The sequence below is a fragment of the Eriocheir sinensis genome, chromosome 55 (assembly GCF_024679095.1).
Source record: "Eriocheir sinensis breed Jianghai 21 chromosome 55, ASM2467909v1, whole genome shotgun sequence".
Classification (NCBI taxonomy): Eukaryota; Metazoa; Arthropoda; class Malacostraca; order Decapoda; family Varunidae; genus Eriocheir; species Eriocheir sinensis.
Genome location: NC_066563.1, coordinates 10,744,130 through 10,760,391, shown reverse-complemented (window position 1 = coordinate 10,760,391; position 16,262 = coordinate 10,744,130). Strand labels below are relative to the sequence as shown.

Below are 16,262 nucleotides of genomic sequence, written 5' to 3'. Positions count from 1 at the left end.
ATCTAAGCTTAAGGAATATTAGCAAGACAACTGTTTCTAGCATTTCAAGGTTATTTAGCATCTGAGTATTGGGTATATCAGGCTAACAGTCGCTTATATGTGGTAATTTTCTATGTTTTTTCTTTCATTTGTAATCTGTTTTAATTGTTTAAGGTCAAGAAATACTAGCAAGACGCCCATATATCTAGCATTTTCAGCAAGGTAATTTAATAGCATCCTGAGTATTGATTATTTCACGGCTCGTCACTCATTTGTAGTAATTTCCTATGTTTTTCTCTCAATTGCAGTATATTTAGTTGTTTGATTGAAGGAGTGTTAGCATGAGACTGGAAAACCTATAATCATTTGCACCAGTAGCAGCTCGTTAACTTAAGACGCCGCCAAATTCGAACTGTCAAACTTAAGAATAGGCCTACAGTATCAAACGTTCCGGAGCCTCATAACGTTATAATTTATTTGAAAAACGTCTCGGAGGAGTTGTCGATGTTTTCATGAGTGAGTTTATGCCTAAAGTGATCGTTTTATACAAACATTCTGCACCAATATTAAGAAGAGATGAAAAAAAAAAAAATATCCTGAGGCAAACTAACATCTAACTAACAAACTAACCTAACTAAAACTAACCTCTAACTAACCTCCGAACTAATTAACCTCTCAAATTATCTCTAACCTAACTAAAACTGGCCTCTCCTAACCTCTGATCTAACTATATATAACCTTTCGAGCTATAACTTAACTAAAATTAACCTCCAACTAACCTCGCAAACTATCTCTAACTAACTGAAACTAACCTCTAACTAACCTCTGAACTAACTAACCTTTCAAACTATCTCTAACGTAACTGAAACTAACCTCTAACTAGCCTCGCAAACTATAACTAAATAAAACTAATTTCTAGCTAACCTCTCAAACTATCTCTCCTAACTAAATCTAACCTCTAACTAACCTCACAAACTATCTCTAACGTAACTAAAACTAACCTCTAACTAACCTCACAAACTATCTCAAACGTAACTAAAACTAACCTCTAACTAACCTCTCAAACTATCTCTCCTAACTAAATCTAACCTCTAACTAACCTCACAAACTATCTCTAACCTAACTAAAGCTAACCTCTAATTAACCTCTCAAACTATCTCTAACCTAACTAAAGCTAACCACTAACTAACCTCTGAAACTATCTCTAACCTAAGTAAAGCTAACCTCTAACTAACCTCTCAAACTATCTCTAACCTAACTAAAACTAACCTCTAACTAACCTCACAAACTATCTCTAACCTAACTAAAGCTAACCTCTAACTAACCTCTCAAACTATCTCTAACCTAACTAAAACTAACCTCTAACTAACCTCACAAACTATCTCTAACCTAACTAAAGCTAACCTCTAACTAACCTCAAACTATCTCTAACTTTACTAAAAATAACCACTAACTAACCTCTCAAACTATCTCTAACCTAACTAAAACTAACCTCTAACTAACCTCACAAACTATCTCTAACCTAACTAAAGCTAACCTCTAACTAACCTCTCAAACTATCTCTAACTTAACTAAAACTAACCTCTAACTAACCTCTCAAACTATCTCTAACCTAACTAAAACTAACCTCTAACTAACCTCACAAACTATCTCTAACTTAACTAAAACTAACCTCTAACTAACCTCGCAAACTATCTCTAACCTAACTAAAGCTAACCTCTAACTAACCTCACAAACTATCTCTAACTTAACTAAAACTAACCTCTAACTAACCTCTCAAACTATCTCTAACCTAACTAAAACTAACCTCTAACTAACCTCTCAAACTATCTCTAACCTACCTAAAACTAACCTCTAACTAACCTCTCAAACTATCTCTAACCTAACTAAAACTAACCTCTAACTAACCTCTCAAACTATCTCTAACCTAACTAAAACTAACCTCTAACTAACCTCTCAAACTATCTCTAACCTAACTAAAGCTAACCTCTAACTAACCTCTCAAACTATCTCTAACCTAACTAAAACTAACCTCTAACTAACCTCACAAACTATCTCTAACCTAACTAAAGCTAACCTCTAACTAACCTCTCAAACTATCTCTAACCTAACTAAAGCTAACCTCTAACTAACCTCTCAAACTATCTCTAACCTAACTAAAACTAACCCCTAACTAACCTCTCAAACTATCTCTAACCTAACTAAAACTAACCACTAACTAACCTCACAAACTATCTGTAACCTAACTAAAGCTAACCTCTAACTAACTTCACAAACTATCTCTAACGTAACTAAAACTAACCTCTAACTAACCTCTCAAACTATCTCTAACCTAACTAAAACTAACCACTAACTAACCTCTGAAACTATCTCTAACCTAACTAAAGCTAACCTCTAACTAACCTCTCAAACTATCTCTAACCTAACTAAAACTAACCTCACAAACTATCTCTAACCTAACTAAAGCTAACCTCTAACTAACCTCTCAAACTATCTCTAACCTAACTAAAACTAACCTCTAGCTAACCTCTAACCTAACCACTGCAAACTTTGAAAATAGGCATAACGAGAACCCAAAACGTTTGACAGTAGGCTATGAATTTTTTAATCCTCCAACACATTTATTAGGTCAAAAGATGGAAAAAAAATAGGCTCGCATTAGCTTATTATGTCTCGTCCCAGCAGTTAGTATAGATAAGGTTGAACTTTGATTAAACATCTGTATCGTGAACCGTTTATGTGGATATCTTTTTTTTTTTAACCTTTCGTATAAAGCTGTACTTAGTTGTTATTTGCACCCTGTTGTAAGTTATGGTTGTCTTAATACGTGAAATTTTCTTTTTATATATCTTTCTACCTGCACCTCCTATCTGTCTCCCCATCTCCTGATCTCCTCCCTTATATGATCTTAAAACCCCTGACTAAATCAAGGCCTTTATTTTTTTACCACTTGTCCCCTACCATTGTATCTTTTTAGTTTCCTGGTCCTACTTCCACATGTATCCTTAATTGTATAATCACACTCTGTACTGCCTGGGGGTTGGGATGGCATGTTCCTCCCTTCTCCTTTGTTGTTTACTTGCGACAATAAACTATCAATCAATCAATGAAAACAAAGCTACACACCGCAATAAAACTACTGAAAAGACAATATCTATTTATGTATATTATGTATCTTATTAACCCTCCCGGTAAGGTCAGTGTGTTGGGGCCCCTTTGCCCGCTCCTCGGCAGCACGGGTATAGGATGAATAACTTGGCAAGGTGAGCGAGGCGCCGTGTGGCCTATACCTGTGTGCCGAGTGTGCCGCTGGGACGAGCAGCACATGTCGCCGCGCCTCTGACGTCACTCACGAGGCACAGCACGCCCCCACTCAGCCCTCCATGGAATTTCACTGTACTATATGGATTTGTTTCAGCAAAGGGATAGCTTATAATATCAACAGCGGCCCATAGTTAATATTCTACTCCAGCGAGGCCGCATAGAACGAAGATATTCTCCCACCTGAGAATGGCGAGATGTTTAGGAATTAATCCCGTTTGGCATTACCAGTGGCATCACATCTTCGTACTGGAGTATGTAAGTAGTGCTTTAATAATGACTGAGCGGGTGGGAAGCAAGGCGGCGGGCTGGTTGTCATGACTTTCCTGGCCCCGCTGTACGACGGCGAGGGAACACGTCAATGCCGCTCTTCAGATTGCTGCTCACCCCTCGCGAGATAACCCTGGCCATAAGCGTCTGTCCTAGGTAGAGAAAAAGAACTACAATAAAATCATCTGGTACACTCTTGGGAAATATTAGAGCAGTTGTAATGGCCGAAATGTACAACAAATGAAATGGCATTTTTCCCTAAGTAAATAGAGTTAACGAGATGTTTGCGCAACCATATATATGTACGTGGGTTTCTCATGACTTGTGAAGGAAGAGAGAGAGAAGAGAAAGAAGGAAAGAAGCGAACAAGAATAAAGTATGAGAGAGAGAGAGAGAGAGAGAGAGAGAGAGAGAGAGAGAGAGAGAGAGAGAGAGAGATGGGTGGTGGAACATATATTATTTAACGTCCCCTTTATGCCCGTTATCTCCCGTACAATCTGCATGCTAACGTCAACAAAATCGAAGGTGTCACGACCGCACAAAACATATATACGTGTATTGTTGCTAAAAGTTGTTAATCTGCTTTCTTTCAATTTCTGTGGGAGAACGGCGAATATTTATAGTGCTATCAAAATGCTAGTAGCCTTATATTGATGTTAGAGGCGTACCATAAAAAATTAATGTCTCAAGAAAGCCTAGTTTGCGACTCGTGACGTCATACTCACAGGTGTTCTGGGGTCCGCCTTTATCCCAGACCGAAGGAGAGAGGATCAGCGAGCTCAGCAGCTCACTCTTACGCGACACATCGCCCCTTCCAGGTGAGGGAAGAGCCGGTCTGTGTTCAATACACTTTGGCTATAACGCTGTATCGGAGACTCTACGCTCTCTCTTCTTTCCTGTTTCTCTCTTACTTTATTCTTGCTCTCTCCTTTCCTTCTTTTCTCTCTTTTTCTTCTCTCTCTCTCTCTCTCTCTCTCTCTCTCTCTCTCTCTCTCTCTCTCTCTCTCTCTCTCTCTCTCTCTCTCTCTCTCTCTCTCTCTCTCTCTCTCTCTCTCTCTCTCTCTCTCTCTCTCTCTCTCTCTCTCTCTCCACACACTCCCTGCTCCTAGACCCTTTGTTCACCATTGGAATCTCTAAACATATATTATATATTTACCTCAAGTAATGTCAAGTAAAGTCACACTATACCCATGTTATTTGGCAGATGCTGATCTTGTATGTGATCACAGTGCCTTATACGACATGGTAAATAAACTACTAATATTACTCTCTGGTTTAAATGATCAACAATTAATTCTACTTTGAGGTATAATGACCCAAGTAATTAAAGAGTGCCCATGAACGGCACCACAATGTGGTGGCAGCTTTGGTGGGATGTGTTGTGATGGTGTGAGCGACAGGCTCAGGACAGGCTTCACCTGCTGAAAGTTATAAACCAATAACAGTGAAATTAAATTGCAACCATGGATGTGGTAGACATTTCAGCAAGTATGTATTGACTGTAGGTGTTAGATCACTACGGTAGGTACACAGAATTGTTCCCCCTGAAAACTAAGGCCGCAGAAGGAGTAAACGGGGCTCCCTTGTCTGTCCTGGTGGACGGTGGTGGTGGGTTGGGTTCGGCCTCCTCCCAAGGTCGCTGCCGAGCGGGCCATGTCACCCGGTGCCAGCCCACCCCGTACCCTCTCCAAGGAGACAGTGTCAGCGACCGCTACCATCAACCGCTCAAGTCTGTGTTGGTGGCCGCCTCACATCGTGTACACCCCCCTTTCAATGGCCAAGGATTCTCCTAAAGTGCTTCAATGTGTCCATAGTTCAAAGCTTTATCTTTGTATCTGTGTTTGATTAAGGGTTTCAGCAACGGTGCTACAAATGACTTTTTTTATGATTTTTGTTGTACAAGGTGATAGCAGGTATGGTCTGGGGATTTGTTTTGATAATCAAGGGACACCTAGACAGGGAGGCTTAGCCCCTCGCGTGTTGGTGCTACTTATTCTCATTTTTGCACGTGACTTTAAAGTTTAAACCGTTAGTTTATCCTGTATTTGAGATGTTTTATAGGTAAATAGACTAAGCTCTAAGTGTTACAAGTGGCGAAATTTAGTCTCAAATGGTTGGACCCTGTCCCTAGACCCTTTGTTCACCATCAGGATCTCATTAATAAATATATTTGCCTCAAGTAATGTTCTTAAGGTCACGCTACCCATATTGTTTGGCAGATGATAATCCTGTGTGTGATAACAGTGCCTTATAAGACGGTAAATAAACTCCTCACTTTACTCTGGTTTAAATGATCAACAATTAATTCTGCTTTGAGGTATCCTGACCCTAAATACTTAACGAGTGCCCATGATCGACACGACACGGTGGTGATAGTCACCAAGCGACACTATTCTCTTACGTACCGTTGTAACATTCCACTGTATATTCACATTTTGCTGCTGGAACAGTCAACCTGCAGCAACTTTATAAGTTCATTTTTTGGTTCAGCAGAGGGCCATGAAGTGTGCCAGCGGTGCCGCGAGGCTGGCGTGGTGGGCGGCGGCTGCCGTCCTGCTGACCCCGGCAATGGCCACGCCGCACCTCGGCCCTCGATACGCTCCGTGTGGTAAGCCTTTACTTGCTAACCCATCACTGCACCAATATTGCTCCAGTGTTAGATAACTCTATTTTTGTTATTATTATAATGCAGCTCTACATCTATAACATATTTTTGTTATGATTATAATGCAACTATACATCGATAACATATTAATTTGAAGGAAAGTAAAAGTTCACACGAAAGGATTAGAGTCAAAGTCATAAATGAATGAAATCCTGCACTATAGGATCTGTGTAGGCGTGGAGACACTGTGAATAGAAGCTTGCCTTGCCTCGTGACTATGCCCCCAGCAGCCCCTCGAGGTCCCGGCGCCCCTCCCTAGCAGCTGTCAGGCGCAGCGCTAACCCGCTGGGCCTCGAGGGAAAATAGATATATTTCTCCTCCCCGCTCGTCTCTCGTGGACGTGAGGTTCATCGATCCTTCCGTTTCGAAGGGTTCTGTAAATTATCAGATAACGCTTTTTTTTTCATAGCACGGACCATGAAATATTTTCCAGGCAAAAAACTGCGTCTTTCCAGGCAATGGCACCGCGGCGGGGGCGTGGCGAGCTGCGGCCCTTCAGGAGGCGGTGCGTCTCGACGCGGCGCCGCCCACAAACGTGACGGGGTGAGGAGAGTTGTGGGCCCACACCTGTTAACATGGCTCATTACAACAACCCGGCACATGCCTGTGGCTAAGCGGCGGCAGTACCGTCTGCAAAAACACCGGGAGAGTGGCGAGACAGGAGAAGACAGGGGATGAACTGAAGGGCCGGGGGGGAGAGGTGCAATGAAGGGAAATGGGTTGTAGAGAGGTGACAGGCTATCAAAGAAAGACAGGGTGCAGACGGGAGGAGGCAGGGGCATGTAGTGAAGGGCCAGACAGAGTACACTGCAGGGAGCTGGAGTTGCAGAAGAGGGACAGGGTATTAAAAAGTGACACAGTGCAGACGGTAGGAAGCAAAGGATTGTACTAAAGGGTCGGGCGGGGGGCACTGCAGATAATTGGGGAATGTAGAAGAGTGACAGCTTATTAAAAAGGGACACGGTGTACAAGGGAGGAGGCAGGGAGGGGGGGGGGGTGCTGATGAGCCAGGCGGGGTACACTGGAGAGAGCTGGGGTTGCAGGGAAGTGACAGGGTATTAAAAAAAAATGACATGGTGAAGAAGTGAGGAGGAGGCAGGGGATTGTACAGAGACAGGCTGGATACAATGGAGGGAGCTGAGGTATCTAGATAAGTGGCAGGGTATTAAAAGGTGACACAGTGCAGGTCTCGCGGTAAGGCGGAGTGTTGTCGTGTGCTGCAGGATGGAGGGCGGGATGGTGCTGCGCGTGGCGGCGGAGGAGTGGGTGCCGCACATCGCCGTCGTGGACCTCGGCGGCGGTAACTTCAACATCCGCGGACCCATGGCCAACCTGCTGGACGCCCTCGCCACCGCCCTCAACTTCAGGTAACTTCCCACAGAAATTGGTATAAGGTAGATTTTTTTTCATTTTTATTCGGTGTCCTCATAATGTTTGGGATATATACCATTCTGTCAATCAAACTTCAGGTAACTTCTCACAGGTATTGCGTCAAGTAGTTTCTTCTTCCTCGGCGTCCAGAATTATATCAATCATTCTTCCTGAGATATTTACTATCCTCTATTACTATTACAATTCCTATTTACCATTACTATCTACTTTTACTACTGCTACTACTACTATTACTACTATTATCACTACTATTACTATCTATTACTATTTCTCTGTCAAACATTCTTCTTGGAACATTTACCACTCTCTTCCACTAAAGAGTCAGCAATCTGTTACACAATCGCTGTCTTTTAAAGTCTTTCACGTGTTATGATGATTTTCTCGCATACCGACGCCTTATCGTTCAACATAAGTCTTGGGACATTTTTTGCCACGTTTCACTAAGGTCCGTATTTTCTTGAATTGATTTCTTACTTAATACTTTGTCATTTTTAGCCCGGTAGCTGCGGGGATATGTTTATTAAAGGCCCCTCTAAGCGAGAATAATGAGAAAAATTATCACTCATGCAAACCATTTCATAATATATATATCAACGCATTTGTGATCAGTTTATGCATCATCTATTTTGGGGGGTTTGTATCATGGCAAAAATTTGGCCCGTCGCTGGTACCGGGTTAAGTAATTCATGGGTTATGCTAATTATTTCCTCCACCTGCCGCCGATGCCTGTAGATACACGCTGGTGCGGCCGCCTGACGGAGCGTGGGGCATCCCGACCTCTGAAGGGGACTGGAACGGCATGATTGGGATGGTGAAGAGGAATGTGAGTCGAGTGTCTCTACATCCCAATGATGATTATTACTCTTTGCTTATTTCTTTTCCTCTAACTCCGATTTCTCCTCTCACTGTTACTATTTTTTTTACAACAAAGGAGACAGCTCAAGTGCACAAAAAAAGGAAACAATAATAAAAAAAGACCGCTAGTTGCTGTCTCTACATTCCATTGATGATTATTACTTTTTGCTCATTTCTTTTCCTCTAACTCCGATTTCTGCTCTCACTCTGTTACTAATTATTTTTTTTTACAACAAAGGAGACAGCTCAAGGTCACAAAAAAAGGAAACAATAACAAAAAAAGCCCGCTAGTTGCTGTCTCTTTGTTTATTTCTTTTCCTCTAACTCCGATTTCTGCTCTCATTGTTAATATATATTTTTTTTTACAACAAAGGAGACAGCTCAAGGGCACAAAAAAGGAAGCAATAATATAAAAAAGCCCGCTAGTTGCTGCTCCTAAAAAGAACCCAAAGAGGTGGCCCAAAGAGAGGTCAATTTCGGAAGGAGAGGTGTCCAGATACCAGATTGACTTCTCTCTCTATCTATGAGTCTGTCTAACCATCTGTCCCTCTCCATCAGTCTGTTTATCTGTCTGCTTGCCTGCCTGCTTGTCTCTGTCTATCTGTCTTTGTATCTATCTATCTATCTCAAGAATGCGATGACACAATTCACTGTATTCTATCCTTCTATTCACTCAAATAATGGCGGTATTAACTAACAAACAATTTACTGCAAACCATCAAATTACAACAGACCAGTACAAACTTTTTCCTCACGACTATAGTCTTTGATTTTGTTTGTTTATTCGTTCGTTGTGTATTTTAAAATATTTATTAACCCACCCCTCTGTTCCCTACTTTCTATAATCTTGTACGTTCTTTCGTCCTCTTTCCCCTTCTCTAATACTAATACTAATCCCTTAAGGAGGCGGACCTTGCGTTGGGGCCCTTCGGTTTGACATTCTCGAGGTCTCGCGTCGTGGATTTCAGCTCCCCTATCCTCATCGACTATTACCGCATCCTGGTCCGCCGCCCCCGCTCCGAGCCTAACCCCATGGGCTTCCTCCAGCCCTTCAGGTAGTAGTAGTAGTAGAAGTAGTAGTAGTAGTAGTAGTAGTAGTAGTAGTAGTAGTAGTAGCAGTAAGAAGCGGCCTTTTTTTTTCATTATTGTTTTTTTTTTTTTACGCCCTTGCACTGTCTCCTCTGCTGCAAATGCAAAAAAAAGTAGTAGTAGTAGTAGTAGTAGTAGTAGTAGTAGTAGTAGTAGTAGTAGTAGTAGTTGCAGTTCCTTCGTTATTTCCCTTCCCTTTCCTTTACACACACACAAGAAAAAACCACTGGTCACGACTTCACAAACCTTCCTTTTCTCCCTTCTTTCTCCTTTCCTTCTCTTCCATTCTCTATCTCTTCCCTCAATACAAAAACACAATGGCCACGCTTCAACTCACCTTCTTTCTTCATCTCGCGGGCATGCAGGTGGCACGTGTGGGTGGGGCTAGGGGTGGGCGTGGGTGTGGTGGGCAGCGTCCTGTTCCTCGCCCGCTGGTCCGCCCATCACCACGAGAAGGGGGTGGACGAAGGCAAGACGGTCCTGACACAGTTCATGACGCAGTGGTGGTCGGCGTACGGCTCCCTCCTGTCGCAGCGTGAGAAAAAAATAATTACTTTTGCTTTTTTTTCCTCATTTCGCTGTTTATATCCTCCTCATGGCTGCTTCGATCACTTTAGTTGAAGCAGCATCTTTACAGCGTGTTATTTTCAAGTTTTTCAAGTTAGTTTTGACTTACTTTAATTTGGAAGACTGAAATGTGCAGTTTTACATATATTTATTGACTTAATTGTACTTCTAAATACGCATTAATAAGTACTTCATTAAGAGATGTGTTATTTATTCAACTAAGAAGTCAAGCAATATGGGTTATTTATCTTACAATACAATAAGAATACTTTGGTTAGTGATCGGTTTTCGCTTTCAATCAGTTAATACACAAAAAATAAGCTAACTAGTTTACTCATGATACAACAATAAGGTATTTCAGTAAGTAAGGTGATTCCCAGTCAGCTAACACGACATGCAATAAGGGTTTTCAATCAGTTAAAAATACACACAAAATACGTTAACTACTCTCCTCAAAGTGCAACAAAAAGCACTTCTCGCCTCTTGTTTTATTTTTTTGTTGTTGTTGGAGCGGCGTCTAGCGGGCTTTTTTTGTTCACGTTTTTTTTATTTCTTACCCTTGAAATGCTTCCCTTCTTATAAACTAAACTAAACGAGAAGGTTCCCAGTAGGCTAACAACACACTTTTCCTTTTTTCTGTCGTTTTTGTTTTTTGCCCTTGAAATGCTTCCCTTCTTATAGACTAAACTAAACGAGAAGGTTCCCAGCAGGCTAATAACACACACAATATGACCTGACCTCTTCCTCGGTTCAACAGCGGTGGTTGAGGTGAGCTGGACGCGGGGCAGCTGGCGGGTGGCGGCGGGGACCTGGTGGGTGGTGGCGCTGGTGGTGGCCAGGTCCTACAGCTCGGGCCTCACCTCCCTCCTCGCCGTGAGAACCGTTCCTGTCAGGTGAGTGAGGGAGATGAGAGATCGGGTCGGTGACTTCAAAACCGAACATCAAGGGTCATAGGTGCATATTCTTAAACGTCTTGGGTTCCCAGTATGCGACTATTTTCCAAGACCGCAGAGAAGATTGATCTGGTTTTCTTGGGTGATTTTCCCGTTCCAGGTGCTAAAGAGGGTTAAAAAACTATCGCTAGCATCATTATTACTCTTAGCTTATTTCTTTTCCTCTAACCACGATTTCTTTTCTCACTTTTGTTACTTATGACCTCTCCCTCGCTATCTATAAGTCTATCTAACCATCTTTCCCTATCCATCTGTCTGTTTACTGTCTATTTATCTGCTTGCCTGCCTGTTTGTCTCTGTCTATCTATCTTTGTATCTTCCTATCTATCTCAAGAACTCTTCTACGAGAGCATTTTCAAACAGGCGAGGTGAGGCGCCGACACGTTAAAAAATGCAGATTACATTCTTTAAGTATTTCGGAGCTCACACATCCACATTTAACAAGGCTTTCATAGAGGTCTTTGGCATTTTCCAGGGGTAGTTTTATGACTCTGGTAGTAGTTTGACCCTTCTTCTGTACCATGGTTGTGAAAAATAAACAATCTCACAGCAATTTCGGAGCTCTTTTGCATTTCCAGAGGTAGCTTTATGACTCTGGTAGTAGTTTGACCTTTCTTCTGTACCATGGTTGTGAAAATACACCGATTTAAACCCGATAAATCTCCTTTTCTGCATTTGGAGATAGTGGGCGTTCGAGTGTTATGTGGATGATGAAAAAAAGTCTTGTTTCAATGCAATAAGTGAATGTAATGAATGAAAAAGTCACCTCGTAATCATCCTTATGTATCTAAATTTAACAAGTTTCTCATAAGTTTAAGTTTAAATGTACGTAAACCCCTGACAGGTACGACTACCTTAGACAAGTGATCGCCGACAAGCAGCTTCACCTGGTGTTCGAGAAGGCGACGGCCCTGGTGGAGCACATGTCGGTAATGCTTGCTGCTGGGGGGACTCTTTCACAGACTGTTACGTTGAGTCCATGCTTCATACACTTAGGGTCGTATTTTAAAACTTTTCGTCGCCCAAGTTCACATATTTGACATGGCTTTCGTAGGAGCTGTAGGCCTTTCCAGGGGTAGTTTTATGACCCTGGTGGTAGTTTGAGGGTCGCATTTTAAAACGTTTCGTCGCCCAAGTTCACATATTTGACATGGCTTTCGTAGGAGCTGTAGGCCTTTTCAGGGGTAGTTTTATGACCCTGGTGGTAGTTTGACCCTTCTTCTGTGCCATGAACCTTAAAAACACTCATGAAAAACTGTTCCCCTCTTTGACCTTTAGAAATAGTTGATGTGAGAAGTGATGGTGTCTTAAAATACGGCCCTTAGCTCTCCGTCTAGAGTACTGAATATTTAACTGTGGACACTGCAACGAGGAATCACATCTACACTAATATATAGATTTCATGTTCCATATACTAAGCCCGCAAATGGAGTATAACGACAACTTTCTAGTCAAAATTGGTGATGCTCTCGGAGTCTTCACCTCTGTAAAGGATCAGCAGGATTATTATTATTATTATTTTGTTTTGTCCGTTGCCTGTCCCATAGATCTTTAAAGAGACATTGCTGTGTGCTATATAGTTTAAAGTTCGTCCCCTCACTTAAAAAAATAACTAGACACAGCGACGAGATTCATGTACTTAAAGTTCATTCCTCGTTCGCTGAGCTCTTCGTCTCACATAAGAACTTATCCATAGACGGCGCAGCGACGAATCAAACACTTATTCAAGAGTTCATGCTTCATATAGTTTTCGGGGCTCAGTTTAATTTCAACTCACTTTCTAGACGGTGAAGCAAGGCATCTACAAGGATCTGGCCGACACACGGCTGGACAACCGGGCACACTTCCTGGGTTCGTCTAAGCTGTACGACGCGGCCTACGACCAGGTGCGCGACGGCCCCTACGCCCTGCTGGTGGAGGACACGACTTGCAGGAAGGTGTATTCAGACGACTACACGAGATACGGTGAGCGCCTTGGCCACACCGGACGCTAAACGTGACGCAGCTATCATCATCAGCAGCAGCATCACCATCACCATTAACATCGTCAACAACATCAACCTCATCCTCTTTCTCTTTCTCTCTCTCTTTCTCTCCCTCTTCCCGTTCCTCTTCTTCCTCTTCATCATCATCATCCCCATTGTGTAAATCTATATATCACGTCTATCTATCTATCTATCTGTCTATCCGTTTATCTCTTCTTCCTTCCTTCCCTCCTTCTTTCTTTCTTTCCATTTTCTTTCCTTCTTTCTTTCTTTCTATCTTTTTTATCTTTCTTTCCTTCTTTTTTTAATTTTATATTCTCTTTCTTTTCTTTCTCTCCTTTCTTTTTCTTTCCTTCTTTCTTTCTTCCTATCTTTTTCTTTTTCTTTCCTTCCTTCTTTCTTTATTTTTTTCTATTCTCTTTCCTTTCTTTCTCTCCTTTCTTTTTTTCTTTTTCTTTCCTTCTTTCTTTCTTTCTACCTTTTTCTTTTTCTTTTCTTCCTTCTCTATTTTTTCTATTTTCTTTCCTTTCTTTCTCTCCTTTCTTTTTCTTTCCTTCTTTCTTTCTTTTTTAACTGCTTATTATCTATAGGTCGCTGTGACTTCTACATCGGGAAGGAGAGTTACTGGCCCCTCATCTTCAGCCTCATCGGACGCAAGGGGTCGCCGCTCATCCCGCTCATCAGTGCCAAGTAAATACACAACCCTATCCCCGTATTTCGAAACGTATCGGCGCCTCAGTGTTCGCCTATTTGAAAAGCCTTTCGTATAAGTTGCTTGGCTTTTCATGGACTGCTTTGTGCTGCTAGTGATAGTTTTACACGACTTCTGCATCTTGAACAGGAAAACCAACCATGAAAATCAGATTACTCTTCTCTGTGGCCTTGGGGAATAGTCTTAAGGGGGGATTGCCTTAAAATTAAAGCATATACATTCACTTATTCTTGAGATGTATAAATTAGGGTTAGGATTTTGTTTTAAGTTAGGGGATGTTAACAGAGAGAAGAACAATGGTTTAATGGAAGAGGTACTTAAAGAAAATGGAATTAGGGTTGCCGGGGGTGAGGTTTAAGTGGGCTACTCTAAAATTAAGGGAAAATGGGGTCAGGGTTGCCTCAATGGGAGATCGATACGTATAGGAATATGGACCTAATTACCGATGAATATAAGTTCGTCAAATTCAAATAGAAGACTTACTACGTTTCCACTTAACACTGGTCTCTCTTGATGATAAAATAACGTTGTGCTGCCCAGGCTGGAGCAGATGGTGGCCCACGACCTGTACTTCAAGTGGCTTGGTGACGAGCTGCCCAACGCCACGGCCTGCCTGGGAGCGCAGACGCGGGTCACCGTCAACGAGGCCTACTCCCTGAAGGGCCTCTGGGTACGAGAGAGAGAGAGAGAGAGAGAGAGAGAGAGAGAGAGAGAGAGAGAGAGAGAGAGAGAGAGAGAGAGAGAGAGAGAGAGAGAGAGAGAGAGAGAGAGAGAGAGAGAGAGAGAGAGAGAGAGAGAGAGAGAGAGAGAGAGAGAGAGAGAGAGAGAGAGAGAGAGAGAGAGAGAGAGAGAGAGAGAGAGAGAGAGAGAGAGAGAGAGAGAGAGAGAGAGAGAGAGAGAGAGAGAGAGAGAGAGAGAGAGAGAGAGAGAGAGAGAGAGAGAGAGAGAGAGAGAGAGAGAGAGAGAGAGAGAGAGAGAGAGAGAGAGAGAGAGAGAGAGAGAGAGAGAGAGAGAGAGAGAGAGAGAGAGAGAGAGAGAGAGAGAGAGAGAGAGAGAGAGAGAGAGAGAGAGAGAGAGAGAGAGAGAGAGAGAGAGAGAGAGAGAGAGAGAGAGAGAGAGAGAGAGAGAGAGAGAGAGAGAGAGAGAGAGAGAGAGAGAGAGAGAGAGAGAGAGAGAGAGAGAGAGAGAGAGAGAGAGAGAGAGAGAGAGAGAGAGAGAGAGAGAGAGAGAGAGAGAGAGAGAGAGAGAGAGAGAGAGAGAGAGAGAGAGAGAGAGAGAGAGAGAGAGAGAGAGAGAGAGAGAGAGAGAGAGAGAGAGAGAGAGAGAGAGAGAGAGAGAGAGAGAGAGAGAGAGAGAGAGAGAGAGAGAGAGAGAGAGAGAGAGAGAGAGAGAGAGAGAGAGAGAGAGAGAGAGAGAGAGAGAGAGAGAGAGAGAGAGAGAGAGAGAGAGAGAGAGAGAGAAAACACTCATTAGAACCCGATTGATCTCCTTTTCTGCCTATGGAACTATTGATGTTGGTGGTAGCAGCATCCGAGACTACCGATCATTGCACCCCTCCCTCCCCCCCCACACACACACACTTTAAAACCTCTTCTCGTCATCAGGGCGTGTTCGCACTCTTCGCCGGCGGGATGCTGGCGGCGAGCATCGTCTTGTTGCTGGAAGTCGCGTCGGGAGTTATTGACCTGCCTGATGGTGCCGACAGCAAGCACTGACGCCTGGCTTGACTCGCCTCCGCTATACCGCTACTACTACTACTACTACTACTGCTACTACTACTACTACAACTACTATTACTACTGCTAGAATGGGGAAGGCGGTGAGTGAGTGGTTAGCGTGCCGGCACCGCGTCAAGGATTAAGTGGGTTCGCGTCCCGCCCGCCGCCACTTCAGTCACTGCTGAGTGGCCTAAGATTACCCACATGCTGTCCTGAAGACCACCTATCAACCCAGACTCTAGGTTCTCTCTCTAAAAAAGAGGATCAAGGCTGAGCTCTGGGGGATAGCATGTGCCAAGCAAGATGGCGCCACTATAAACACTTGCCTGCGCCATAACGGGCTGGGGCCGACCATCAGGCCCCACCAAGAAAACCTACCGGGGCCATAGGCAGAAACGTAAAAAATAAAAATAAATTAAAAAATGCTACTAATAATAGCTAATAACAATAATCATAATAATAATAATAAAAATAATGACAAATCAGTTCAGCTTTCTTTCACCAAACTCTCAACTGACAAGACCGAAAAAGTAATCAAATGCCAGTTCAAGCGACTCTCCCGGCTCAAGGCGTAACACTCGCTTCCATACCCCGCCTCGTGCACCGTTTCCCCTCCCTCCACCGGCTGTTTCCTCGCGTGTTCATGTTACACCGGCGGGCACCTGTCACGGGCAGCCACGCCGGGAGAAGCACTCTATTAGACCTGTTTACCATAGCGTACCCCTTCCATCCCGGATGCTCAAAAACAGTGATGTG

The 16,262-nt window shown here is 43.0% G+C and overlaps 1 protein-coding gene across 1 annotated transcript in view; it reads left to right on the top strand.

Annotated features, from left to right (window-relative positions):
• The first annotated feature begins 6,063 nt into the window (after nt 1–6,063).
• Nucleotides 6,064–16,262, top strand: part of LOC126983837 (probable glutamate receptor) — a 10,201-nt gene continuing 2 nt past the window's right edge. The window contains exons 1-12 of the mRNA XM_050836969.1: nt 6,064–6,178; nt 6,691–6,778; nt 7,459–7,602; nt 8,360–8,450; nt 9,386–9,537; nt 9,871–10,106; nt 10,896–11,031; nt 11,936–12,020; nt 12,876–13,056; nt 13,667–13,766; nt 14,329–14,458; nt 15,393–16,262. The exon at nt 15,393–16,262 is cut by the window's right edge and continues 2 nt beyond it. Of these exons, the coding sequence (XP_050692926.1) occupies nt 6,070–6,178; nt 6,691–6,778; nt 7,459–7,602; nt 8,360–8,450; nt 9,386–9,537; nt 9,871–10,106; nt 10,896–11,031; nt 11,936–12,020; nt 12,876–13,056; nt 13,667–13,766; nt 14,329–14,458; nt 15,393–15,503 (1,563 nt within the window). The 5' untranslated portion in view covers nt 6,064–6,069 and the 3' untranslated portion in view covers nt 15,504–16,262. The remainder of the gene's footprint in view (nt 6,179–6,690; nt 6,779–7,458; nt 7,603–8,359; nt 8,451–9,385; nt 9,538–9,870; nt 10,107–10,895; nt 11,032–11,935; nt 12,021–12,875; nt 13,057–13,666; nt 13,767–14,328; nt 14,459–15,392) is intronic.